The following is a 27,217-nucleotide window of genomic DNA, read 5'->3' as shown; positions in this document are numbered from 1 at the left end:
GAAACTCCTGACTCCCATTCTTCCCTAGGTCACCCTCTACGCTGGCTTTAATCTGCTTGTCTAGACTCTCACTCTTCTTTCAAGTGGCTTTGGATATTTCCATTGGTTTTTCAAAACCTCGACTTACTGACTGAATAAAAAGTCATAAATCTCCTTTTAGTGAATCTTCATCTTTTACTCAAAAGATAATGCCCAGCCCCCACCCCACAAATTTTGGAAGACCCTCTATCCAGTCCAAGCCAGAGGGAGTGGTAGAAATTCCGGTGCAGTATTTTAGCTGGGGACTTGGGAACTTTTAGTGGACAGGTAGGCACACCTTTCATTACTCTGTTAAGTCACTATCTGTAACATGCTTGAAATTTACTTCTTTACTACTGAATTGGCGTCGTGTTCAGTTTTCTGTGTCTTCTTGGTTTGTCTCTAGCAGCTTTCTTGGTAATTTTAGTCTCTGTGTTCCATGCTCATGCCTCCAGGCTGATCATTCTCCTGAACTCCACTTCCACAAGCTGCCTTCTAGGTTTTTCCACTCGGATATCACAAAGGCATCAAAAATGTAACATGTCTAAAACACAACACAGGCAACCTGCTTCTTCTGTACTGCCCACATCAGCGGACACCACCCACCCACCCAGCTTCTCTACATAGAACACGAATGTAATCCTTGACGCCTCACCTCCCTTCCTTTTTTCTCTGCACATAATCAATGGCCAATTCCTTCTTTTCTTCACTCCAAACATCTTTTAAATCAGTGCATTTCTTTCCATTTCACTGAAATTATCCTTCAGGCCACTGGGGTCACCTTTTGACAAGATCTCAAACAACAGCTAGGTTTCTCAGGTTCCAGTCTTGTCTGAAATATTCATTCTCTATGCTTTAGTTGGAGTAATCAGATCAGAGTTGATTATTCCACTTGTTTAGCTAAAAGACTTCCTTTACTTAGTCCCTGCATCCTTCTGAGGAGTTAGAACTCCTGGACACAGCTTACAAGACCTCTCATGATCATTATTTCCTCTGCCCGGAGACCTGCTCTTACTCCCCACCCCACAGCCTTCCACAATCAGCTCAACGGCCTCATGAAGCTCCTTGAAGGATAGTCTAGTTCACTGTTGTATCCTCAGCATCACTTGGCCCCAAGCTGGGGTACAATATATTTGCTGAATGAAGAGAAGAATGACTTTAGTGCCTAAGGATTGTGAGATCTGAACAAGTCAGAATAATGTCTTTAAAGCACATTAGAAACACCTCCTGGTTTTCCTTTATCACCTTTACCCTACTTTTAGGTACAATGCCATTTCTTGGTTTTGTTTTTGCTACAACAGGTATTTTTAAATGCTCAGTTGGTTGAGCGCCATCCCATGCACTAAAAGGTCACCAGTTCAATTCCCTGACATGTGCTTGGGTTGTGGGCTCTATCCCAAGGTGGGGCATGCAGGAGGGCAGCCAATTGATCTCTCTCTCTCTCTCTCTCTCTCTCTCTCTCAAATCAATAAAAACATATTTTAAATATGTTCTTGATTAACTGAACATTAAGCAATCCACACAATTATAAAAAGCATTAGGACAAATTATATGAAAGACTATAATCTTACAAAGTGAAATTCCTTGTTCATGAAGACTTATAATTCAGAATTCATCAATGAAAAGATAAATGTTATTAAAATTTACCTCATATGAAGCAAACACTTCTGCATGACAAAGGACACCATAGACAAAGTTAAAAGATAATCCAAATCCTGGGATTAAATATCTGTGACACACCTAACGAAGAGTTAATAAACTGAATAAAGTAAAAGTCTTAAAAATGAAAAAGGAAACATCAAGCAACTCAACAGAACAAAATGGGCAGAGAAATAAATAAACAGTTAGCAAAAGAAGAAATACAAATGGTCAAGAAATGTATATAAAGACCATCAATCTAACTAGCAATTAGGGAAATGCAAATTAAAACAATAAAAATGGAGTCATTTTGAGCTGTCAGACAAAATTCATATTTTTCATTTTGTTGGACGGCTTTGTTTATGTGCGGAGCAGGAACAGGGGACATAAACACGCTCATGCTGATGAAGTAGAGAGTGTGAAAGCCACTTACAAGGCAATTTGGCAGCAGCTATTGAAATTAAAAATTAAAAAACCCCTTGACCCAGCAATTTCACTTCTAAAATTCTGTCCAAAAGAAATATTTGCACATTTACAAAAAGATTTATATGCAGATACACACAAATAGAGAAATACAGAGATTCACTACAGATTTCTCTCTATACTAACAGCAAAAAGTAAGAAACAATTGAATTATTTTTTCCCTTTAATCCTCATGCTAGGATGTTTTTTGTTGATTTTTAGAGAGATAGGAAGGGAGAGAGAGAAAGAGAGAGAGAGAGAGAGAGAGAGAGAGAGAGAGAGAGAGAGAGAGAAACATCGATCAGTTGCCTCCCGTATATGCCCCAACCTAGGTATGTGCCCTGACAAGGATTTGAACTTGCAACCTTTGGGTGTATGGAACAACGGCTCCAATCAACTGAGCTACCCAGCTAGGATCAACTAAGCTATTACTAATGTAGTAGTGGTAACATTAACTAGTGTACCCGTATTTCTATTAAAAAGAATGAGATACGCCTACAGGTACTGGCATGAAAAAACCCCCTTGGATATACTCTTCGGCAGAATCCACTTTAGAACTGTACCTATCCCATTCAAGTTTAAAAACATAGCTATGCATGTAAGTTCACTGAGGGAGGAGGAGAGATGCACATTGAATTGCTGACAGTGTTCAACTCGCTGACAATGAGAATGTCGTATCCGTGCATGACCATTAATGACAACCCTCCCCACCAATGCAGAGGCTCTCCCCATGAGCCAAGTGTGACAAGGAGACCCGCTTCTGAAGAGGTACTCAGCAAGGCCCATGTCTACCCTCGAAGCTCGAGGTGGCAGCTAACGGCAGTGGGTGCAAAATGTAGGGGGGACTTCCAGTGCTAGCCTGCGTGGCCCGAGTTTCCTCCCCTTCTAAAGCTCACTCAAAAAGTGCGAAAACCCCCATGTTCCTTGTCAATGATCAGGAAGCTACTGGGTCCTCTGCTTCTGAGAGCCCAGCATGGACTTCCCTTTCCGAGAAGGGGGCTGACCATGCTCCAAATTCCGTGGATGGTCAAACGCTCAGACCAACCTGGCTCTCTCCCCTGAAGGAGGATCCAGTAGTAACCCAGTACCCCCCAGACCCCCCCAAACCATCTCTACCAGGAATAGGTGTTCATGCTCTGGACTCCAAGTGCCCCTCTGTGTTCCGTTATCTGGATCCTTTTTGGGAAGTGCTCACAATACCTTGTAATTTTGTCTCTCTCTTCCTCTCGCTCTTTTAACTGTTTTCCCTCTCTCTTCCCAGTTCTGTTACTCTCATTTTATTTATTTTTTACTTTTAAATATGTTTTTGGAGAACACAGCGGTATCATCTTCCTGCTAGAACTTTAAAAAAATATTTTCAAATATTTCCTTATTTCACTTGGTAATCTCCAGACTTAGAGCAACCCTACCAGCCTTCATACTCATTCTGATGCTTAGTTTTCATTCATTTTTTTGCTTCTCTCTTTTACTCCTAGGCACATTCCTACTTTTTCTTGCAGTTTGATCCTTTCATTTGCATGTTCTTTCTCTCTCTCTCCCTCATTACTGCTTCTATCTTTCTAATTTCTGAGTAACCTCAACTCAATTGTGCTTTCTTCTGTACTATCGCCCACCTCCAAATATTTTAATAAAAAGCCCGTTTTAGGTACATCTTCCTGACGCATCCCCGAAGGACAAAACATAACCCTCCCTACTTCCAAGTGAGATGAACCACTCCTGCAGGATTTACACAGTGGCCTTCCACCAGGCTCACACCACGTTCACTGTGAGGCTTTAAGTCAGTGTTGTGCCCGTAACCATCCAATACCCAGGAGGGGGCTTGAGTGCCTTAGGTACCCACAGGGGCTGTCCCCGGGAGACCCAGACAGGGAAGCAAGATGTCAAAGGGACCTCTGACTAGGTTTCTCTAACTAGAGGAAAGATGGGAACATGGTGGCCACTGCCAGCAATGAGTCATCCTATTAATACGTGTGTCAAGTTTCTATAAAGAGAGAATCGCCTGTGGCAAGCTGTTGCATTTTGAAGCTTCCACAGTGGGACCACCATATGGGGAACTATTTCAAGTCACAAAACCCTCTATGGAATGAGAGCCTTAGAGGGTAGGTGGGTGCAAGCAACTCTGGGTACAAGGGTGTACAGGGAGATGGGTGGCTGCTTCGCCAACCTGGGGCATGGAGAGTGTGCCAGGGGCTCAGCACTGGTTTCTATACATGTGAGACACACAACCCACAGAGCAAGGGACCGCAGGGGCCCAGCCTCGCTAGAAACTCATCCCGCAGGCATGTCCTGAGGGGCAACCGCGAGGTCTCCCTCTCCCCGTCTCTGACACTCACCCAGCAGCACAGGGGGTGGGGAGGTGTGGGGGGGTAGGTGTGTGTACCACGGGGAGGTCTCCCCTCTCCCCGTTTCTGACACTCGCCCAGCAGGACGGGGAAGGGGTGAGCACTGCAGGGAGAGGGATCCTCTCTCACCCCGCTTCCCCGGTGCAGCAGGACCCTTCCCACAGGGAGGACAGGTCAGGGAAAAAGACGGGCGAGTGCAGCTTCAAGGGGACTGCTTCCTGTGCCTGCTTCCTGTTGTCACCCACGTCTCACCACAGAAGAGCCTGGAAAGACCTGCCTCTCCCGGGCTGTCGTCATTAAAATACTGCTCGGAGCCCCAGTTCACCGGGCCCTGAGTACCATGGCGCGGATGACCGTCACCGGGGGTTCGGAAAGGGGTGGAGAACGGCAGGGTGCACAGCAGCCCGGCTGCCCTTTCCCCGGCCGGACGGTGACCATCGCAGGGAAAAGAGGAAACAGAATCACGCAGCCCTCACACATCTTTCAATCAATCTCATCTGCGGGGATCTGATTTTCTGGGGGGTGGGGGGGGCAGGTAGCTAACGCACTCGCCGTGCCTTATAAGCCCGTGCCCCGCACACCCGTGCTCTCGGCCTCAGCGTCCCCTACCTCCTTCGTTGTCCTTGCTGTCCGTGCAGAGGGTCTCCATGGCCACGTCGCAGCCCGCTCCTCGCCAGCCTGGCTGGCAGACGCAGTGCCAGCCGTTCTGGTCCAGCGTGCACCTGCCGTTGCTGTTGCACAGCCCGGGGCAGCCCTCTGTCAGAGAGACGAAGAAGGAGAAGGCACGGGAGTTGAGAACGGAGAGTTGCCGCACCCCGGACACACAGAGAAGGGACACTGAGTGGGAACAGGCCTTTGTCAACAGCACAGGGACTGTAATTGCACACGGATAGAAACAGCAACCTTGTCCACGGAATCTCATTCTCGTCCAAGTGGCATCTTTGATTGGCCTGACCCTGAGACACCACTTACCTGGGCAGGACCGAAATATATGCAACGACCCGCTAAGTAGCTGCAGGCCAGACAGAATTAACCTCCTTTTTCTTCCCCTTTAGCCAAGCAACAAGGCCGATGGGTTGATTGCGTGGTGCGCAAAGGCATGTCCGCACGACAATTTCGGGCTCCCCGGCATGGATTTTTTTAATCTGTTGTGAACAGATACTGGTCACTCCTTAGGACGTGTCTCCTTAGAGCGCCTTGTTGCTTTGAAACATTCCCTCTCAATTCAGCAGCATGGAAGTGGGCACGAGAACGTTAATTTTATCTGGCCCCAGAGTTGCCGTGTATTCATGTGAAATTACAGTGCGTTCAGTTAACTGCACAAAGTATAGGCCAGTCTCAGTGACTATACTTTATGCCGAGAGTACATTCCTCGTCACAGGAGAAGCAAAGCCCGGGAAATCGAAGCAGCTGAGCGTCTATTCTAACAAACATTAGGGTTCAGGCTGCATACGGATGGGACAGGACCGACAGGATTTCCAACTCAATGTGGCAGCTGTGCAGATCCGAGTACTGAGGACGGACGAAATGAAATACCATAAGGACCACAATAAAACATCGATAGACTGAACAAAAACACGGTAGTGACGTGCTTCAAGACAGAGCGCAGAGTGATGTCTGGTGACAATCTCCCTAAGGCTTTTATGCTGTTACCTTTATATCCTATCTTGTCTGCTTTTATGGGCAAGGAGGGAAAATTTGGGAAACGATTAAAATAATTTAATATATCCAAAAAGCTAGCATCGTTTCAGTCTAACATGACATTAAAAAAAAAAAAAAGGAAAACAATTTTTGCCACTTCCTGACGATGGTATCTGGCATGCGGCCACGTGATCTGGTCATGAGGATGACGCCCAGGCAGGCCCTGGGTTCTGACCTATGGGTTTGACACGACACTGACAGAAACAAGGATCTAAATGCCCAGAAACGGGGAGAGTTAACTGGTGATAATTCGGGTCTCTATGGACAGAATTACTTATAAATTGGTATAAAATATGTCTGCGTAAAAAAATACTTATTCTACCAACTGGGGTTTGTTGTGCAGCTTCTTAAAATGAGAATGCTGCTCTCGGTGTGGGGACGTGTGAGGGAACGATCTGTTTAAAGATGTTTATTCAAGTCTGTATAAAAAAAATATTCATATAGTGGCTTCCCCTCCTCCAGTGCGAAACTGGAAAGTATCTCAAAGAGACTTTCTGCCTCCTAAGATTAGCGTTAACAGAAAGCGATTCTGACAGCCTGGTGGGGTGTGGTAAAATCACTCTTACGGATACCACCAGGTCAAGATGAGATTAATTTTGCTGCTTCTTTTCTTTCAGACAATTACTGTCTGCATTTCTAGACTATTCAATACCTAAGAGGTGAACTTTATGGATGCCTTTTTTTTTTTTTAAACAGGAAAGAAAGATTGAGGTGCAGCACTGACTGGGTGTAACAGGGGTTATTAAATGAAAGCCTGGACATTGCCATGAATCTTTTCATATTCTAATGAAAAGCACGAACAAGGACTAGAAAATAGGGAATCTGAGGAGAAAGGGAAAGGGAATGGGAATTTCCTCTTCGGGAAAAATGGTTTTCACCTGTTTCTACGATAACTGAAGACAAGAGAATCTGCTGTTTTCTGCTCAAGCAGTGGCACTCTTTATTTTATAGAATGCACGATATTTTAGAGCTTTTAAGGGAATAACAAAGCAGATTATGATATCGCATGTATCCTGAAACATTTAGGAAAAGCCAAAGAAGTTTTCATGTAAGTATAAATGGGATTCCTCTCAACATATGTTAACCAACATCTTCAGATTGGCAATTTCTTTTTCTGCGATAAGAGACTGGGCCGTTGCGAACTTTAATTTAGAATTTAAAGCTCATTAGCTGAATTGCCAACAATGGAGACCTTAAAATAGAAACAAGAGATAATAAGTAAACAGAAAACAGCAAATGCACTGTTATCTTCAGTTTATTTTATTTTTTTTTTGGCTTTTTTTTTGGGATTCTGGTGAGGGCCTTTCACATAGGAATGAAATCTGTGATAACCCAAAATTATAAAAATGAGACACAGACATTTAAGTCTTACTATTGAAATTTCAAGGCATTTCACATAATTAAGCCTCACTCATAATTCACAAAAAACTACGCATGAAAACCAACCTATTTTCATAGCTAGTGCAATCGGATACATGGTTCTATAGATAGATATGGAGAAACGTGAACAAAGAGCAAGCATACAGTACCTTTGACTATCTTATCCAAATAGTGAGCTGGAGAAATTAAAAAGGAGAAAAGAACAGACAGACAATTCAGAAATGTCACATGGGACAAGGAAATTTTCAGAATTTACATGCAAATCGAGTCACTGCGGCTGACAGGAGACTCACATCACACGACAGATGCACCTCAGAGCTTCTCAAAATGCAACCGATTCGTGTGTGAGCCAACGCAGTCATGGCTGTGGGGACGCCCAGCATTGAAAGCAGCATGTTCAGGTCAGCGACCACCTCCTTCCCAGGCCGCTCAGAACGCGCCCCCCACCCGAGAATTGATACAAGTGGCCTCCATTCTTCAGTGCTAGAGAATTTTGGAAATTTATAACGATGAGATCTACAAATAATCAAACTTAAATTTTTTTTTTTTGGGGGGGGAGGTTTGAGAAAAGACTTCTGTGTTTTAAAAGTCTGTTTTGAACGGAGTAGTCGCATAAGGGTTCCACAGCGGGGAGACCACAGCCCAGGAGGGACTGTATCTGCGGCTCTGAGCTTCCCCACCTGAGACAAACCCATACAAGCCCTGCTTCGCGCACCTTCTCTCTCCAGTTCTTGCGTATTTACAAACTGTTGAACTGTCATGGTTAATCAATAAGCAAAAGTAAGTTGAGAATCCTTGAGCGAACGGAGCAGATGCAATCTATCATCAAAAAGGTAAGTTGTGTAGAAAACGATTACTCAGTGGCCTCAACTCCACGCAGGTGGGCAGTAGGGTGCCACCTGGGCGGCCCATTGGGAGATGAGCTAAGGCCGTGTCTTCTCACGGGAGCAGCTCCGTTTCTCACACAAGCTTCGCAGGAACAGCGGATGGAGGCTGCCTTTTCCATCGCTGTCCACCGCCTCTCGCACGAGGTTACAACTAGCCCGCACCTTTCTCTGGAAGAGGCACGGATACCTCTCTCCCCGCAATGTAGAGATCCAGCATATTCTTTTAAAATATATATTTCGTTATTGATTTCAGAGAGGAAGGGAGAGGGAGAGAGAGAGATAGAAACATCAATGATGAGAGAGAATCATCGATCGGCTGCCTATTGCATGCCCCCTACTGGGGATCGAGCCTGCAACCCGGCATGTGCCCTTGACCGGAATTGAACCCGGGACCCTTCAGTCTGCAGGCCGATGCTCTATCCACTGAGCCAAACCGGCTTGGGCCAACATATTCTTAATAAGCCCCAAATCTTCTTGCTTTGTCAAAATTCATGCATCTTTAATGACCTAAAATTGCTTTTCAAAGACGCTCCTGTGGATTGTGTTTCATTACCGACACATGCATGTGGAGCAGGACTCTTCCACGAAGGATTTAAACTAGGACTTGCGGCTGAGCCTCTCAAGTCTGCTGGTTCTGTCATGTGTGTAAGCGAAGCCGTAAGTGGTTCTGACACGTCTGTACTGCGTGTGTGAGAGGCTGCTGCACGCTGCCACCGGAGTCCATTAGCGGCTCCTGAGCTGTGGGAAACAGGAGTGTGTGTACCGCTAATTGGCAGTAGGCTCAGGTGGGGAAGAGCAGTGAGAGTCAGGCACCACTCTGAAATTCTAATTTCATAAAAATACTTCCATTTTCAAACATTACAATACAAATGTATTACTGAATAACATCATCCATAGAGTAATAATTCATTCTGCACATGACGTAATCTACTAGAGCCCCTTAGTAGCTCCCTGAAAATCCCGATTTGGGTGGGTAGGATTTCTGAGGGAATTCTTAGTTCATAAGCATTAATAACACCGATCGTAGTTGGAGAGTAAGCCTTTTGCTTTCATACCAGGTCCATGCCAGTTAACACAACCAAACTGAGGAATGCGATGAACTCTGGCCGGGATTAATAGTTTTAACATAGGAATAAATTATTTCTCATCTAGCTAATCCCATTATGTTAGCAAACAGAATCAATTATGCAGAACTGTGGATCTCAAAACAGTGGTAAGGGTAAGTTTGTCATGGAGCCTAGAGAACAGCAAAAGTGAAGCTGAAATGAGAAAATACATTTAAAATATACGGGAGGTCAAAATGTATGGAACACTTTAAATGTGAAAAATAAGTAGCACAAGTTTTGCAAAAGGTTAAACATGGGCCATAAGAAAATATATGTACTGAGCAAAAGAGAGCAAGATTTGGCATTTGCATTTTACATCAGAGGCAACAATGATGAGACTGAGAGTTTAAAGCTAAGAAAAAGGGCAAACCACCACCACCAACTTGGCCTTGAAGAGTAACACTTCTGACACCACCACAAAAGCCTGGTTCTAAATAATAAAGGAGTTAAAGGGAGATGTCGACATCTGAGGTTCAAATAATGATTAGAAATGATCATCGCAACAATACAAACACCCCTTTTTAAGCCACTACAGGAAACAATCAGAAAAATGCAGGCAAGCTGTCAGAAGCCATTAAGCACAATAATCATAAAGATAATACAGTGTATTTAAAAATTAAGATGCCTGACCAGTGCTGAAATGCACATTAAATTGCCACAGAAATTACAGACACTGAAGTAGAGTCATGCCTACTCAGTCTACGAAGAAGTTTTCAATTTGTTTTACAGAAGAAAACTCTTATAAAATGAGTGCTAGACATGGGAATTGGAGCCTTTAAGAAATGATTCTCCAGGAAAATGCTGTATTCCTGACACCCTTTCCCTGGACTTCTGCTTATTTGTCTTTGAGGAAGACCCACGGGGAACACAGAGGGCAGCATTCCCGTGTTTCCTGTAGGATAGTGATTCTTGACCTCTTTGGGGTGTCAGATCTGAGGAAAGTGGAGAAAGTCATGGATTCTCCCCCAGCAGAAAGGCACGCATGCTCACAAACACAAAATGCGGCCCGTGGTCCCAGCGCCGCCAGGAGCTCTCGGTCCACACTGGCCGACTCTGAACACCCGGCTGATGCATGAACGAGCTCACATCTCCAGCTCCGGCCAGTAGGTCTCCTCCTCTGGTTCAGAACAATCCACTGCACAGCCAGCCCTGACCTAACAGGAATGTAGCAGCTATTTCTCTCCCTGAAGCCACAGGGTAGCACACCCATCTTTTAGGTGCCATCTTCGTGGCCTCCTCGGGAAAGAGCAGGGGGCTCTCCCTTAAATGGCATAAGGCAGGTGTGTTTTAAATGCCAGGTGTGTTTTAAAATCTGGGCCTCCATCATCTCTCTCTCCCTCAAAATACATTCAGATACACAGTCCTCCCTGAGTACAGATGCCAAGCCCCGGCACTGGAGGTCCTCGGTCTACCTGCTGTCCAGGTAGGTAATGACTCAGTCATCTTTTCGATATGGGACAAAAGTTCGGATCACCAACAATGTTACTTATTGTGTTTCCTCCTTTGCATTCTGGAGAAGACGGGTCGGGGAGGACACAAAACGACTTTCTCTTGTCTGTCCCCTTAGTCACGGACGGGGATTCTAAGGTCCCTTAGGAGGGACCTTGCTCAGACATCGTCTCTTTGTGCCACTTTTAACCCTAATATGTGGATTCGGGAGGAACAGCATCTCTTTGGAAATTCTACCTACATCTTGGTGCCTCATTTGCTTCTCTCTCAAAATTGTGGGCAGCCCTCCCTCCTTTTCCTCGAGTTACCCGACTCCCCCCATTCCCTGAGTACTTCTCATGGATGGAGTCCAGGAATAGGAACACCAGGTTAAGTGTAAAAAGAGAGGAGAGTCAAGAGCGAGTTGTGGTCATTTCATTGAAGAGATTCCATGACAATATCCGGCTTCAGAATGGACAGACACGTGGGACCGATGTGTAAACCTTCTCCATTGGAAATGAAAACTCTGTGGCCATGCTAGCCACGGTATTTCACTGCCTGGCTCAGCAGGGGATGTCTTACTGTCTGCTGAATAAAATGATCACATGTACAATTTATTATGGTGGTCCTAGTACGTCTTACATATGCTTGCAGCTTCTGAAGGAATCCTATGGATGATACAGCACTACCTTTTAAGAAAGAAGCAAATATGAGTAGTACCCCATTTACAACACCCTCCTCTCTCCTTGGTCCACCGGTTCCTCTTCCCTCACCCCACCCCTCCATCCCGATAGGCAGTGGCATTAACTGTAGCTACCATTTCCTGCCTGTTACTATGTGCTGGAAACGATGCTAAGCTGACTTAACTTTCACCACTCCCTGGTGTCCCAGGCACTACTAGTATCTTCTTTACTTCCCAGATGAAGAAACGGAGGCACATGAAGTTAAATAACTCTCTCAAGGTCAAAATCGTAACAAGTGACAAAGCCCAAATTCCACCCAGGGAGTCTGAGGCCAGAGCCCACATACTTAGTAAATGAGCCACACTGATGATTCAGAAGAACCGTGCACATGCGTGAGGTTGTTAGAAGCATCATGTCTGTTTGGATTGGTCAGTAAACTTGAACGAAAAAATAAGACAAAAAAATATAGAAATTCTTAATTCAGCGTTGACACCTAAAGGGAGAGGCCAGGACATAAAATTAAAATCCAAACTAACTTGAAATATTAATCCGTTGACACAGCCTCATAAATCAGAGTAAATCTACCTTTTGTAGACCTAAGAAAGCTCCCTAAGAACTGCTGTAACCTGTGATACGGAAAAGGCTTAATTCCAAGTTTGCTTTCCTTTTGCTCTCAAACTGATGCTTACAAACACGGAGGAGAAACACAGGCCAGCCAAGCGGGTTATATGCACTGAGGCAGCTCACAAAGGGAAAGTACAAATCCTTGGCCGGTGTATACATAGTTGCTGGTGTGTGTAGTCATGAACGATGTGCATTGCTTCTGCCCTTGACAACGTGCTTGGTTAGAGCCTATTAAATAGTAGAGTCCAGTCCACTGGGCTCCTGAACTGACTCCCGGGGCTCTGAGGACCTCTCTCAGTTTCGTACAACAAGAAAATCTTAGAGGCCCATCTTCGAAAGAGGATAATCCAGTCAGAGACGCGCATAATAAAATACAGACACATTCTCCACTCTCGCAATGACCGAACATCCTCGGAGTCCAGGGCACATTTTGTTTCGCAGGGTGAGTCTCCTAATACTTTATGACGCAGACTTTAGAAAGTGATTCACGTTAGTATCTCACTAAAGCCATAAGTAGGTGTCACTCTCAGATGATTCACATGCCAGTTCCTGTAGAATGACAGGAAAGCTACCGTCGGAGAATACGTGCATATTAAATCTATTTATTCCCATCAGCAGCTGTCTAAATCAGCAAGCGGGCAGCATACCCTTTGATTTGATGATCCTTAATTGGTACGCCCTGCACTGTTTTATTACTGATTACTCTGTCATAAAGGATGATGACCCTGACATAATTTCGAACATAATAAGACAATTTACTCAATTTGAAGTGTTCTCTCTCTCTCTCTCTCTCTCTCATCCTCATTCTAAGATTAGGAAAAAACATTGCAAATATTTTATCCCACTTAGGAGAGCCCATTAATTTGAATTTTAACACCTAGTGAGACTGGGCCAGTGGAGAAAAACTGTGTGTGTGTGTCTACGTGTGCGCATGTCATAGAAAGAGCTTTTGCGCCTTCGACAATGCCAACACTTTTGAAAACCTGCTTCAAAGGAACTGTTTTTGAAAGTTTGCAGATTTTATTCCTTTTATAGTTCGGAAATTCGGTGTAAAAATCATCTGCACAAGTACCTTGCTTCTTACACGCACCCACCCAAGCAAAACACCACACTTCAGCCGGGAGCATTATTTATACGAAGACGTTCCAAAACAGTGAAATAATATTTTTCCTGCGTGAAGTCAGCCCTGAAATATCTGCATTCGAGGGAAAAGGTGCTCTGAGATAAACCAAATTTGGTGAAGTCAGCAGTGCTGAAAAGTGCCATTATAAGCGACAGAGCTTTGAACAGACAGCGGGTAGAACACTGTTTGGTAGTTTCCTCCTGTTTAGAATTTCACGCCTGGCTGTGGACTGCATCTACATAATGGGAGTAACAGGGGACACGGGGGTGGGGTGGGGGGGCCGGCACGCTGCGGGTGCTGGGGCCTGCGCGCCTGTGGGTGGGGAGGACTATTGTTCGCCGTGTAATACAGTCTTTGCACATGGCGTGATTTGTTACATTGGACCACACACGTAAACACGTTAGTAACCACGTCTCTAGATTTTTACTTCTTTTTAAAAAAAGGTTTTTATTGATTTTAGAGGGAGAGGAAGGTGGGGGTTGATGAGAGAGAGAGAGAGAGAGAGAGAGAGAGAGAGATCTGCACGGGCACGCCCTACTGGGGATAGAGCCCACATGGCGGGCATGTGCCCTGACCAGGAATCTAACTGGCGACAGGATGATCCTCAACCAACTGAGCCATGCCGGCCAGGGCTAGATTTTTAATTCTTGTTTGGGTTCAATGAATGACATAAGCAAAAGCACATTTAGTGATTTAGTCTAGGATTTCCTAGACTAAAAAGAAAATCAGATCTATTTCAGCACTCTGATTCGGGAATGAAACTGTCCAGAGGTAGTTCTGAACATTAATAAGCAAAAATTATAACACATATTTTTTTAGACTAAATGAATATTTGGGTCTTTGGCATTTTGATACAATGAACTTGGTTCTGACAACTAGTGAACTGGTCGCTGAGCAGTACTGGTAAGTCTGATGGCAGGAAACCATAAAAATGATACACTGATTAGGTCACTGTCAATGAGTAGAATTTCTCATCTATCATCACTATTTTTGTGTTTTCATAAAATTTGACATTTAAGAAAAACGTGTAGAATTAAGACGTATAAATAAGTATGTAAAATGTACTGGGGTCTTTCTTTTGCTAGTTTTCTTGACGACATCAGGGAAAATAAGGAGCAACACTGAACAGTCCTTTGAACTCACCTCTGATAAACTAATTTATTTGGGAAAAACCAATAAATGGCTCCTTTCAAAGGTGAGTCAGAGAGAGGGAATTTTTCTTTCTTCATGGTGAGAGTTCTCAGATGTTGGGCAGCTGTATTGGGGCACTAAGCCCTCCTGAGCCCTTTTCATGAACTGAGACTGGTTCTACAGTCATCTGTCCACTTGCTGTGTTTTCCACAGTTGATGTCTGTACATGGTATTTCATCTACTCATTTCAGCTGATGAAAAAACTGGAGGTGAATTTAAATGTTAGAGGGTGCTATGTCGAGTTTTCAATAAGTACTTTACACTTTTCTTAAATCCTTCACAGTAGAAATGGACTTTCCTGGAATGCCTTTTTGTTGTTGTTATAATTGTTATTTTTATTGTGGCAAACTATGTGTCCTGTCATCAGTCATAATTCAAACTTCCCTGAATGAAACAGTGACATCTCATTATTAAGACATCATCGCCATCGTTATTAATGCATCCACTTCTACGACAATTCAATCTTTTCGTGACAGAAACATCGATATTACGTTCTCTTTATCACAGGGAAAATTTAAACTTCACCGATTCCGCTACGCACACCCACACTACACAACTGGGAAGTACTTCGGGAGGCGACAGTGCCTAGTGCTTTAGAGTATGGGCTCGGGAAATGGTTCATGTGGGTTGGGTTCTGGTTCCGTTACCTCCTAGCTGAGCCTGGGTTTCCTCACTGGAGTTTTTAGTAACTCCCACCTGCCAAGGTTGCCGGGAGCATTCAGGAAGATAATGTCAGCAGAGGAGTTCTGCTTTGTGCCTCAGCACATAGTAAACACTCAATAAATATCAGGTACCATTAATTCATCATGTCAACAAAGGAAGTTTAAAAAGTTGCAGACTCATGAAGTAGCTGGTGTCTTTTAGGAGACTCTGAAGCCAGGAAGGAAGCCGGCTTTAAGCAAAGGAGCGTGGCACTGCCGCGATGGCCTCCCTGAGCCGTGAGGTGCGCTCTGCCCCAATCAGGCTGGGGGTACCCCCTTTGCTGCACCTCCTCAAGGTACCCTCCCTTTCATGGGAACCCTGTTTACATGAATGAGCTAGCGCCCACAGTGGGGACACCTCCCCTTTTGTGGGGGAAGTTTCTCATTCCCCCTCTCACAGAACCCCCTGCTGGTGCTTATGCACTATTCCCAATCAGAGCACGATTCCACTCAGGCGGGGAATAAAGAACTGTGGCAAGGTGAAGGGATGGGGGAGTGCGGATCGGTAGTTATTTAAAAAAGGCCCAGTACGTGGGGAATATAGGCAATAACACTGTCATAACGAGGCACGGGGCCAGGTGGGAATATATCAGGGGAACGCTGCGTAAGGTATGTGACTGTCTGACCACTAGGAAACTAATGCAAAAGGATACTGAATGTAAACGGTAACCGAAAAATTAAAAACAAAACTTTAACTGAAGAAAGGAACTTGTCTCGACTTGTTCTTACATCATTTGTGTCCCCTCCTTAGTAATCCTATCTGGGCAAGGAACGCTAATACTTTCTAAGGACGTGCACATATCTGTGTCAGTACTCACTTAATCTGCCCCAGACTTAGAAATACAAGTCACTTTTACAGGAACTGCTTTTGAACTCAGACATCAACACAGCACACGTTACATGCGTAGTTCCGTCCCTACATGGCCATCCTGCTGAACATGCTCATTCTGGAATGGACTGAGCAGAAGTGATGGGATACAAATGGCTAGCTTTTGTAGCGGAAGGGTGTGTGTGTGTGTGTGTGTGTGTGTGTGTGTGAGAGAGAGAGAGAGAGAGAGATCATTCCTAAATCCAGGAAAGAAATCCGCACTCCACTCAGAGACCTTTCTTGGTAATGCCAGTACGTGCAGCCAGGACTGCCCATCCAGGCTGTTACCAGGCACCCACACGCAGCACGGTTCAGGGAGAAAACACCAGGCAGGAAGGATTTAGGGGCCATGAAGTAGCACCCCGAGATAGAGGGCAGGAAGGAGTTAGGGGCTGTGCAGTAGCCCCTGAGATAGAGGGCAGGAAGGAGTTAGGGGCTGTGCAGCAGCCCCTGAGATAGAGGGCAGGAAGGAGTTAGGGGCTGTGCAGCAGCCCCCCGAGATAGAGGGCAGGAAGGAGTTAGGGGCTGCAGTAGCCCCCCGAGATAGTTTCCTCCTTGCTTTGATAGCAGCGGCCGGGTGAGTTCCCCTTGCGCATGCTGATGCATTGGGATGGACCACTCCCAGGCCCAGTCACCACTACAGGGACTCTTCGAAAAGCCAGGAGTTGGGAGTGTCTGTAAAAAGCACTACTTTACACTTACTTGTTCACGTGGGGACTAATTAATGAATACCTAATGCCACCAGTGCACAATTAGATCACTTATGTTTAACCACATGCTTTCCATGCATACATCTATAAATATTAATTCTGGAAAGAATGATCACCATTCGGCACCATAACAATTAAACAGCTGTAACCTGTCTCCTGAGTTAAGTGATGGAGCTGCAGGCGAGCTCTGCAAGCAGATGGTCTTACCCACCCAGGCTTCGTGTTAAAGACTTGAAAAAAACAAGAAAAGAGGTGTTGACAAATCAGAAGAAGTAGGCATAGTTTTTATGCAAATCAGTCCATTTGCAATGTAGATTACCCTGAAAACTAATTTGGTGGATAGGAAAAAAACAACACTAGGCTCCATTGTTAAAGGAAGACACTGTATTACATTGGGATATGGTAGGTTCCCCACCAACATAATTATTTCCTAATTTCATTCAACCAACAGTGCTTAATGGAAAAGCAGCTGGCAAAGGACTCGTGTTTATGGACCTCCTCTGACTGCTCCTTAATTTATCCAAGCCACATGTCTGTTAAACCCCAGAAATAGTAGCCAGATTCCAGACAGCTGTTCCCCAGCTCACAGAGGCACTCAGAGGAGAGGGAGGGTCAAGGCCCCTCAGAGGAGGGGCAATAGAGACGGGCTTCTTCTCACTGGTCATCGGAGCAGAGAGGATGTTAAATGTGAACGGGCAGAGGAGCCGTAGCGTTTGTATGGACTGACACCACAACCAAACTGTATTTCCAAAACAGGTGGGGTGGGGGGGGGGGAGGGATTGTTTTAAGATGAAAAGAGACAATTTTCAACTTCATGTTCAAGAAAAAAAGAGATCTACTCCACCACTGAGAGGATACGAATGTGCCTGTGGGAAGGAATCATCATCGTCCTTGAAACTGTGGGCGCATTTCCTCCCCCTGACATGGAACCCCATGCAGAGTCCTGCCTTTTCCTTTACCCCACGAGGGGAACAGGGATTTCTGCATGTGATGAACACGGCTTAACACGCACACGAACACTGCACTAGGTCTCAGCTGCCTGGCCCGAGTTTTGGGAAGAATGTGACCTATTCATAGGCTGGCACTAGGCACACCGGTCTCGCCCTGGCTAACACGGTCAAGTAGCCGACAGCATACTGGCACCGGTTCACTCCCAAATGCCTGGCGCCCAAACTTCTCAATCAAGGCTTCTTCCGATGAGCGTGGGGGGATGGAGAGGAGTGGTTTTCATCGTTAGTGCTGGTTACGCTGTGTGTCCAGTCAATTGAGCTTGAACACCTCCTACATTCTGGATCTTGGTGGAAATTAAGATCGTAGGTGGTTTTTAAAAGATGCAAATCAATGAGGTGTTCCACAGCAAAAAAGATACTGGATAGTATAACAGTAAAGGTACAATGGCGGACTTTTAATAAGGCAATATAATACAGATTTGACATGTAATGTAACTGCCTTTTATTGAAATATCATGCCTCTCCATAAGTTTTTTTTAATTTAAACGGACTGCAGCTGAGAAAGGAGGTTTAAGGAAGCAGAAGGGAAAGCCCAGGCACAGGTATATCCACATTGTAGAAATCTGTCATGGCAGATAACATTTTAATTCCCATGGACAGTTACAAACACCTCCTTGGGATAATACAGTGCACGAACTGCTTCCCTAAGACACGGGGCATCTACACAGCACATTCTCTGAGAAGCTCAGACTCGCTAGAAAAATGACTAAGTTCGTGGGTTTAGCAGGAAACTACGAAACCCAAGACTAGAGAGACAGGACGCAGGTTTATGCAACCTAAAGAAATGAGGAATTTTACAGTAACACCCAAGTGATCACAAAACAAAGCCAATAGCCAGCACTGCCTTCTATCCTTCTCCCATCTGGGAAAAACGACAGGGGCGCTCACCTCCATGTTGTTCGGAACACAGCCGCCTCGGAAGCCAGGGGGCCTTGCAGTCAGCTGAGGAGAAATCAACTTAATGTATAGCAACGACTGGGCCGCGTTATGCCACGGAGGAGACTGGAGAGGAAACCTGTCCGCTCACAGCCATCACCGCACAGAACTCATTCTCAGGGGACAGCGCAGTGGCTGTCTCCTAAAGACTCAAAATTCTCCTCCTCCCAGGTGACCTGGCAATCAACTCCATGGAAAGATACCCGTTAAACCCAGATGTACGCACCCACAAAATAGCTGCCTGCGCTCAGAACCGAGCTGTAGAGGTCCTAAAGAAATGCCCCTTGTCTAAAGCACAGAACACATGGAACATTTCCCAAAGCAATACAACCGCCACTGAAATTTACCTTAGCGACACGCGGGGGCGATTTCAAACCGTGGCTGAGCTTTGGGCGCAGCCCAGGCGGGAAGCCTTCCCATAGTGTAACTACGCCGCCGGCAGTACTCGCTGGGTCCACGACATTCGTTAGCTACCTGTGATGTCCTCGAGTGGCCTATCAGGAGTTCAGGCTGTCTTTGCCAGCATCAGTACTTCATGCTCCCACGACTCGGGATGCACTGGGATGCGTGACGGGCGTGGCCTCCCGCCCGAGGAGCTCACCTCTGTGGTACTAGTATAGGCCTGTGCCCCCCAATTACAGGAATTCCGATGAATCCCTCAAAAACATTCACCACACAGAAGAAATGATAAGCGTATTAAGTCCCATAATCAAGTCTGCTTCTGGCAGGAGAAAACGGCTTCCCTCAGGAATTTTACTCCCTGGGTGATGACAGGGAGGATTTTCTGCAGGTTAACTGGTTTCTGCACATTTCTGATGTGCTCTACCCTGCACCAGCCACCTACTTCGTGAGTGGCTCCACAGGGCATGGGCAGAGCCTCACGGAACCTCCGCCCCTTCCACGCACTCGGCCGGTCAGCGGTGGCAGGAACATTCCTCGTGGCCAGGCCGGCACAGACGGCCATGACTCCCCACCTCACACTCACATCCAGTTACCTTGGAACTAAATGCACCCCAGCTCCATCTCCTCAGTGCATCCTCCAAGTGCCAGTCACCCCAGAGCCCCCCAGCCCAAGGGAAGTGTGAGGGAAAGAAACTCGAGTGGAAAGGGACAAGGCCTTCACTGATGTGCAGGTTCCCCATTAACACAGGACCGCATCACCCCCGGTCCCCCGGCGAGGCCGGAGAAGGGGCCGGTGCCGCGAGGAGCCTGTAGCCAAGCTTCGCCAGGTTCAGTGAACACCCCCAAGCCCGCAGGAACCAGGCAGGGGGTGCTAGGGACCCCTTTCCTGTGGACTGAGTCACACCGCCAGAGGGGAGGCCCCATGTCCCCAGGAGGCCCCTGGCAGGTGTAAACGCCACCCTATGTTCACTTGGTAAGGGGAACCATAAAGCTCGAATGAAAATGCAGAAAAGACAGATTTAGCATGTCCCTGTTCTATATTATTATGAATACGATCGCCAATTTGGGAACATTACAAAAGTTACAAAAAATGTTGACTTTGTAATCCAAGTGAAACTTTTATCAGAGTGTCTCCCCCCGCCCAAACCCCCAAATTGTCACTCACTTTTTACATTTAACAATTAAAAGACGACCCTTTCACCATTTTCCTGAGGAGAAGAACAACAGACCGGAGTGTTCCCCTGGTATAGTTTTGATCGTTCTTTTACCCCCTATTGTTCAGTGGGAAACTCCTCAACTGTGTGTATTTCATTTTCAACCGCTAACGGCAGCATCACAAAGCCCAGAGCAACCGGTATTGAATGGAGGTGTGCTGAGTGCCTCGGTCTAAGTTTCCTCTGAACACACAAAGCGTGTCTTTGTGATCATTAATGATCTTGTTTCCCAGTGTACTAAAGAATTAGAATAAAAACAAATAGCTAGTCTTTTGTAGCTTAAAGGAATTAGGATTTCCCCTAGGCCAAATTTCCATTTGAATTGCCTGAAAGTACATGGAAATCAATGTAGCTCAATAAGCAACTCTGTGTTCGAGGCATTCGCAGGAGGAAATGCCACAACAGGCTGCACCTTGCTCATCACCAGGATTTTAAACAGCAGCACCTCTCCAACCCCGACCGGAACACACAGGGTGGGCAGAAATGGGCTGGCAGTGGTGAGTACGCAAAAGTTTCTTCTTGTATCACTTATTAATTATTGTATTATTTTCTATACAAACAACGGTAATCCTACTTTTGTCCACACCTGTGTGATTTATGAGAAGAAAATATGAACACCCTAATAAAAGTATCAGGAACCTTGCCCAGCTGGCTCAGTGGCTGAGCATTGACCTATGAACCAGGAGGTCACGGTTTGATTCCTGGCCAGGGCACATGCCCGGGTTGTGGCTCCCCCATAGGGGCTGTGCAGGAGGCAGCTGATCAATGATTCCCTCTCATCATTGACGTTTTTCTCTTTCCCTCTTCCTTCCTCTCTGAAACCAATAAAAATATATATAAAAAAGAAAACATCAGGACCCAGTCCTTTCCGATAGATGGTGTGTTCAGGGAATACTCTAAATTCATAACCTGTTTTAGCATCAAAATCCCTACGGTTTCATGAAAAGCGTAAACAGCTACGAAGACAGGAAGATGACTGATGACGAATATCCTTTGCTTTCTATTGGGAACGTTGGTGTGCTTCTAACTGTTTAATTTCTTCTTTATCTCTCTTTCAATTAAGCTCCCTGGTTGTATTCAATGAGCTGGCACATCATATGGAATGAGAAAAAAAAGCCTGGCTGGTTTATGAGTATTCTCTCACAAAGTGGCAGCTCCTTCCAGCCAGATGCCTGCGTGCTGAAATAGAGGAAATGCACAGAGCAGTGACTGTCCGGGATGAGGACACTCAGATCCCTGGGCTGTCTGATCAGAGCCTTTTGAAAGCCACCTGGCACTGGCCCCTCAGGGTCACAGGGGACAGGTACCCAGGCATGTATAGGGCAGCGGTCGCCAACCTTTCGGACCTCACAGACCACCAGTTAGCGACCGCTGGTCCAGGGGACCACCAGTGGGACCTTTGCCTGCCCAAATCTGGAGCGATACTTCTAATCGTATTAAAGAGCGACAACAATGCTTTAACGGTTCTCTACATCTTTCAAAGGGTCCGCTTCTAGGATTTATGCTGAAATAACGCAGGCCCTTTATTTCCACGTTGTTACTTACAGGGACTACAAAAGCAGCAAAATAAAATGGAACCGTAGAAATGGAATTGTTAAGGACCGCAGCAAGACATGTTACCTCATCACAACGATCCCGCTTGTCGCCAGACACGGAACAGTTGTTCAAGAACAGCACAACGTGAGAAACGAGCCATGTGTCATTGCCACGGTCAGTGCGAACAACAGAAGGGCTTAGTAACTGCTGGGTGGCAAGTTAAGCCTGCCTGTTAACTTTATAGTTCGCTTCCTGGTTTTCTCCGCTAGATACGTACGCGTTTGTTGCTTTCCTGGGATACATACAGCCAATAGGCAGCTTTTCTCCAGCTGGAATCAATTCACTGCTGCCCGGGTAGGGAGGGGGTGGGGTCATGACATACAAATATGATGAGAGCCCTTTCCCCGCCCTCCGCTGGTACTCGGGCATTCTGGGACTTGAAATGGGCCTGTGTGGTAACAGGGGTATTGCCCGGTCCTCTGTGCGTCCACAGGAAGATACACAAACTGTGGTTGTCAACTTTTCTCCACCTAATGTTCACGCGAACAACAGGCGGCCACTGCCCTACGCGGCCTCTCCGAGAGCAGGGGAGGGGGACGCCGTGTGAAATCGAGGGATGAGCACCCATGGGTGCTGTGCATCTCGTGTCCCCAGGGCTGGGCAGTGAGCTCATCTGTGACAATGAGACCCCAAGGATGCCTCTCAGGTGGGAGGTAACCTTTGAGGGTGCAGGCTGGCCCTGGCTGCCATCTGGGGCCCTAGCTGCCATGTGGGGGGCTGGCTGTTCCCTCCCCTATGAGGCTCATTTGTCCAACAGAAGCCCCCAAAGCCTGCTCTCCTGCAGAGCCTCGGGAATGTCGGTGGTTTGCTCGTGCTGACAAGGCTGTCTCTTTGAGCAGCTCCATCAAAACCTTTCACCCTGAGTCTCCAAGGGGCTTCCCTGGGCAGAACCATGGCCCGCACTGACGCATGTCACTGCTGGAGAGAGGCACGCTGCGGGGGACCCCTCCCGGGGGAACGCCTGTGGGTGGGTTTCCCCGACGCCCCTGCTGGCTCCTGTCCCTCTGGTAACTACTAGCTGTGAGCAGGGCCACCCCAGCCTGTGAGCCTGGCCAGTGGGCACGGCACGGGGGGTGGTAGTGGGCTCCTTGAAACAAGTGTCAGGGATGCCAGCAGGATCAGAGAGAACCCCATGGCGTTTTACAAAGATACAACCGTGACAGTTTATAGGACATATGTGCTTTCAATGTTCCCATGAAAACTTCCTGGCTAACCAATTCCTGTAAGCAAAAAGAGCGAAGTACGTACTCCTTTATAGATGCGTTAGAAGAAGAAACCTTTTAAGATAACAAGACTCCCCCGAAAGCTTTATCAAGTTCTACCCTACAGACACAAAATGGTGTGGAGAAATGCCATACCTCAAGTGTTATGAAACTGTTGCAGGCCTGTGCCATTTATAATTAACTAGAGGCCCGGTGCATGAAAATTCATGCATTCGGGGGGTCCCTCAGCCTGGCCTCTCGCAGTTCAGGAGCCCTCGAGGGATGTCCACCTGTCGGCTTAGGTTTGCTCCCCAGGGAGCTGGCCTAAGCCGTTAGTCAGACATCCTTAGCGCTGCTGCGGAGGCAAGAGAGGCTCCCACCATTACCGCTGTGGTGGCCAGCCATGAGCTGGCTTCTAGCTGAGCAGCGCTCCCCCCTGTGGAAGAGCACTGACCACCGGGGGCAGCTCCTGCATTGAGCGTCTGCCCCCTGGTGGTCACTGCACATCATAGCAACTGGTTGTTCTGCCCTTAGGGTCAATTTGCATATTACCCTTTTATTATATAGGATATTGCACACTTTCACTGAGCTGAGGTAGACATCGATTACACTGGACCCTTGAATGATGCATGGCTTAGGGGCACCGACCCCCACGCAACCAAAAACCCACATATAACTCTTGACTAACTGAAAACTTAAAGCTGTCCCTCAGGCTCCATGGAGGCCTGGTTCCGGGACCCTCACAGTCACCCACACAGTTCAAACCTGTTGTTCAAGGGTCACTTGTACTTATTTTTGTTGTATTTTTTTTAAATTAAATGTTTCCATTTTAGTGACTCAAATGGTAAAGGCAAAAAAGGCACTGAATTCCCTGAAAAGGTGGTACTAGGTATACTAACCAGTGCAAAGATGTGGGACTCTGCAATCTATAGAAGCCCAAAAGGGAATACAGACTTTTTCTTAAAATAAAAATATTTTTTTGTTATGCACGTGCAATATGGAACACTAAAAGGTAATAGTTAGTGAAAGCTTATGTATAGGTAAGAAATGAGATCACCTTTGTGTGCGTCAATTTTTGTGGCCATCACAAAAAAAAACAACGGATAAAAATTTCTTATACTTCGCACTCACATCAGTTGTTCTAAAAAGAACTAAACTGCCATTGTAAAATGAGAATGTTACTGAAAAACAATTCCTGTTTAATAAAGATGAGTAAAAACTAATTAGAAGAAATCAGCTTTTTTTTTTTTTTGCAATTAAAAAAATTAAAAAATGTTAATTAAGTGTATTGGTGTGATGTTGGTTAATAAAATTCTGAAGGTTTCAAGTGTACATTCCCATAATATCATCTGGCTATTGCATTGTGTGCTCACCCCCCTAAGCCGAATCTCCTTCTGTCACCATATAATGACCCCTTTACCTTTGACCACCCCCAGCCCCCTTCCCTCTGGTAACCACCACACTGTTGTCTGGACCACGAGTGTGTGTGCTTGTGGTGTTTACTGCTTTTGGGAGTAGAAACCCAGCCAACACTAGCTCTTCCCAGGGCGCAGGGGTGCAGTGGGAGGTGTGGGGGCGGGGCGGGGGGCACAGGGGCCGCAGTGGGAGGTGCGGGGGCGGGGCGGGGGGCACAGGGGCCGCAGTGGGAGGTGCGGGGGTGGGGCGGGGGGCACAGGGGCGGCAGTGGGAGGTGCGGGGGGGGGGGGGCGCAGGGGTGCAGTGGGAGGTGCGGGGGTGGGGCGGGGGGCACAGGGGCACGCAGTGGGAGGTGCGGGGGCGGGGCGGGGGGCACAGGGGTGCGCAGTGGGAGGTGCGGGGGGGTGCAGGGGCACGCAGTGGGAGTTCGGGGATGGGGGGCGCAGGGGCAAGCAGTGGGAGGTGCGGGGGCAGGGCGGGGGGCACAGGGGCACGCAGTGGGAGGTGCGGGGGCGGGACGGGGGGCACAGGGGCGCGCAGTGGGAGGTGCAGGGGCGGGGTGGGAGGCACAGGGGCACGCAGTGGGAGGTGCAGGGGCGGGGTGGTGGGCACAGGGGCGGGCAGTGGGAGGTGTGGGGGCGGGGCGGGGGGCACAGGGGCACGCAGTGGGAGGTGCGGGGGCGGGGCGGGGGGCACAGGGGCGCGCAGTGGGAGGTGCAGGGGCGGGGTGGGAGGCACAGGGGCACGCAGTGGGAGGTGCGGGGGCGGGGTGGTGGGCACAGGGGCGGGCAGTGGGAGGTGCGGGGGCGGGGCGGGGGGCACAGGGGCGCGCAGTGGGAGGTGCGGGGGCGGGGCGGGGGGCACAGGGGCGCGCAGTGGGAGGTGCGGGGGCGGGGGGGCACAGGGGCACGCAGTGGGAGGTCCGGGGGACGGGGCGCACAGGGGCGCGCAGTGGGAGGGGCGGGGGCGGGACGGGGGCACAGGGGCACAGCCTACCGATGGTGCAGTGCTCCCCGTTCCAGCCCTGGCTGCACTCGCACTTGCCGTCCTTGCAGGTCCCGTGCTCCGCGCAGCGAGGGTGGCAGGCTCTCTGGTTGCACGCGGGGCCCGTCCAGCCTTCTTCGCAGCGACACGTGCCCCCCATGCAGACCCCGTGCGAGCCGCAGTCCACGGCGCATATTTCTGTAGGGAGCGGGGAGGGGGCAGGAGAGAAGAGCAGCAGGGAGTGAGACGGGAACGAAGAAGCCGTGTGAAGGTGAAGCTCACCATCACTGAACAAAAGTCACAGGATTTATGGACTACGTAAATGTCAGCGTCAGTACTAAGCATCTAAATAGCAGAAGTTCAGCTTTTGTCCATCACTTAATTGTATATGCTCCTGTAATCGTGCATAAAATACACATGACCGTTTTAGAAACCATTTCCTGTATTATACATACATGTATATACACAATGCACATGGGCTACTAACGAAACAGAACACATGATCCGTAGCCAGAGGAAAATGCACACATATGTAACCGAGAGTACCTTTGGGCAGCCCAGAGCACATGCACACGTGTGTTGCTACATCACATGGACAGTAATTCAATGAAGTATGTCAGGGTCTAAGCAGGCGGCTAACAGTGGTTGGGTTTCACCCCTCCAGAAGGAACTGAAAAGGTGTTCTTTCTAATCCTGGAGTTTAAAATTTTAAAATATTCAGAAGCTTTAATTAAAAAGGATCTATTAGAGTATGCACATTAGCTTGCTTCTGAGGCACAGGCATGCGGGCTGAGTGAAAGAAACTGCGTTTTTCCCGTTCAGTAATGCGTATTGTTGACAGATACAGGCTGCCTCGCAGAACCACCGGGGAAAACCAGGTTAATCACATAACTACTGACTGTGCCGGTTCGGAAACAAGGCTTCCAATGACTGGAACTGCTGAACGGAGCACAAGAGACCAAAGGACTTAAAAACTGTAATTGGCCCTGGCTGGTGCTGCTCAGTGGTTAGAGTGTCAGCCCGAGCACTGAAGGGTCTCGGGTTTGTTTTCAATAAAGGGCGTGCACCTGGGTTGCAGGGTCACTCCCCGCACCTGTTTGGGGCATGTGCAGGAGGCAACCAATCCACGTGTCTCTCACACTGATGTTTCTCTCTCTCTCTCTCTCCCCCTCCCTCCCTTCCACTCTCTCTGAAAAGCAATGGAAATGCTATCTTCAGGTGAGGATTAACAAAAAATATGCCCCCCCCCCCCCAAATAAAACACCTCAGACAAAATGAAAAACAACAACTATAATCATAGGTTAGGTCTTTAAAAAGAATTCAGGTACAGAATTACTTTTTTTCTTTTTCTTAAAAAGCTTTCTTGTATAGGATCCAATTGAGGGAGAGACACAGACAACATGGAAGGGCGTTTTATTTTCTACTGTCTACAGAGAAAGTTAAAGAAAGTTAACTGTCACTCTTTTCTAAGACTGAAAAACGATCCTTTAGTTTTGACTTTCTTGCAATAAACATGCTGAACGCCAAAACCCTGACATCATTTCGAACACAGAGAAAATGCACTACCGCACTCTTTTTCGACTAAAAGATGGTAA

General features: G+C 47.2%; 1 protein-coding gene across 6 annotated transcripts in view; it reads right to left on the bottom strand.

Annotated features, from left to right (window-relative positions):
- Positions 1 to 27,217, bottom strand: part of TENM3 (teneurin transmembrane protein 3) — a 415,109-nt gene that overhangs the window by 59,966 nt on the left and 327,926 nt on the right. For 3 of the 6 annotated variants that reach the window (XM_036299786.1, XM_036299789.1, XM_036299787.1), the window contains exons 11-14: positions 25,635 to 25,820; positions 7,691 to 7,717; positions 6,114 to 6,131; positions 5,070 to 5,216 (exon numbers count right to left, since the gene is read on the bottom strand). In XM_036299786.1, the coding sequence (XP_036155679.1) occupies positions 5,070 to 5,216; positions 6,114 to 6,131; positions 7,691 to 7,717; positions 25,635 to 25,820 (378 nt within the window). The remainder of the gene's footprint in view (positions 1 to 5,069; positions 5,217 to 6,113; positions 6,132 to 7,690; positions 7,718 to 25,634; positions 25,821 to 27,217) is intronic. The other 3 variants (XM_036299790.1, XM_036299792.1, XM_036299788.1) reach the window with 2 other exon arrangements.

Source organism: Myotis myotis, unplaced genomic scaffold (assembly GCF_014108235.1).
Source record: "Myotis myotis isolate mMyoMyo1 unplaced genomic scaffold, mMyoMyo1.p scaffold_m19_p_3, whole genome shotgun sequence".
Lineage (NCBI taxonomy): Eukaryota > Metazoa > Chordata > Mammalia > Chiroptera > Vespertilionidae > Myotis > Myotis myotis.
Note: the sequence above shows the minus strand (reverse complement) of the source record. Positions and strands in the feature narration are given on the sequence as shown.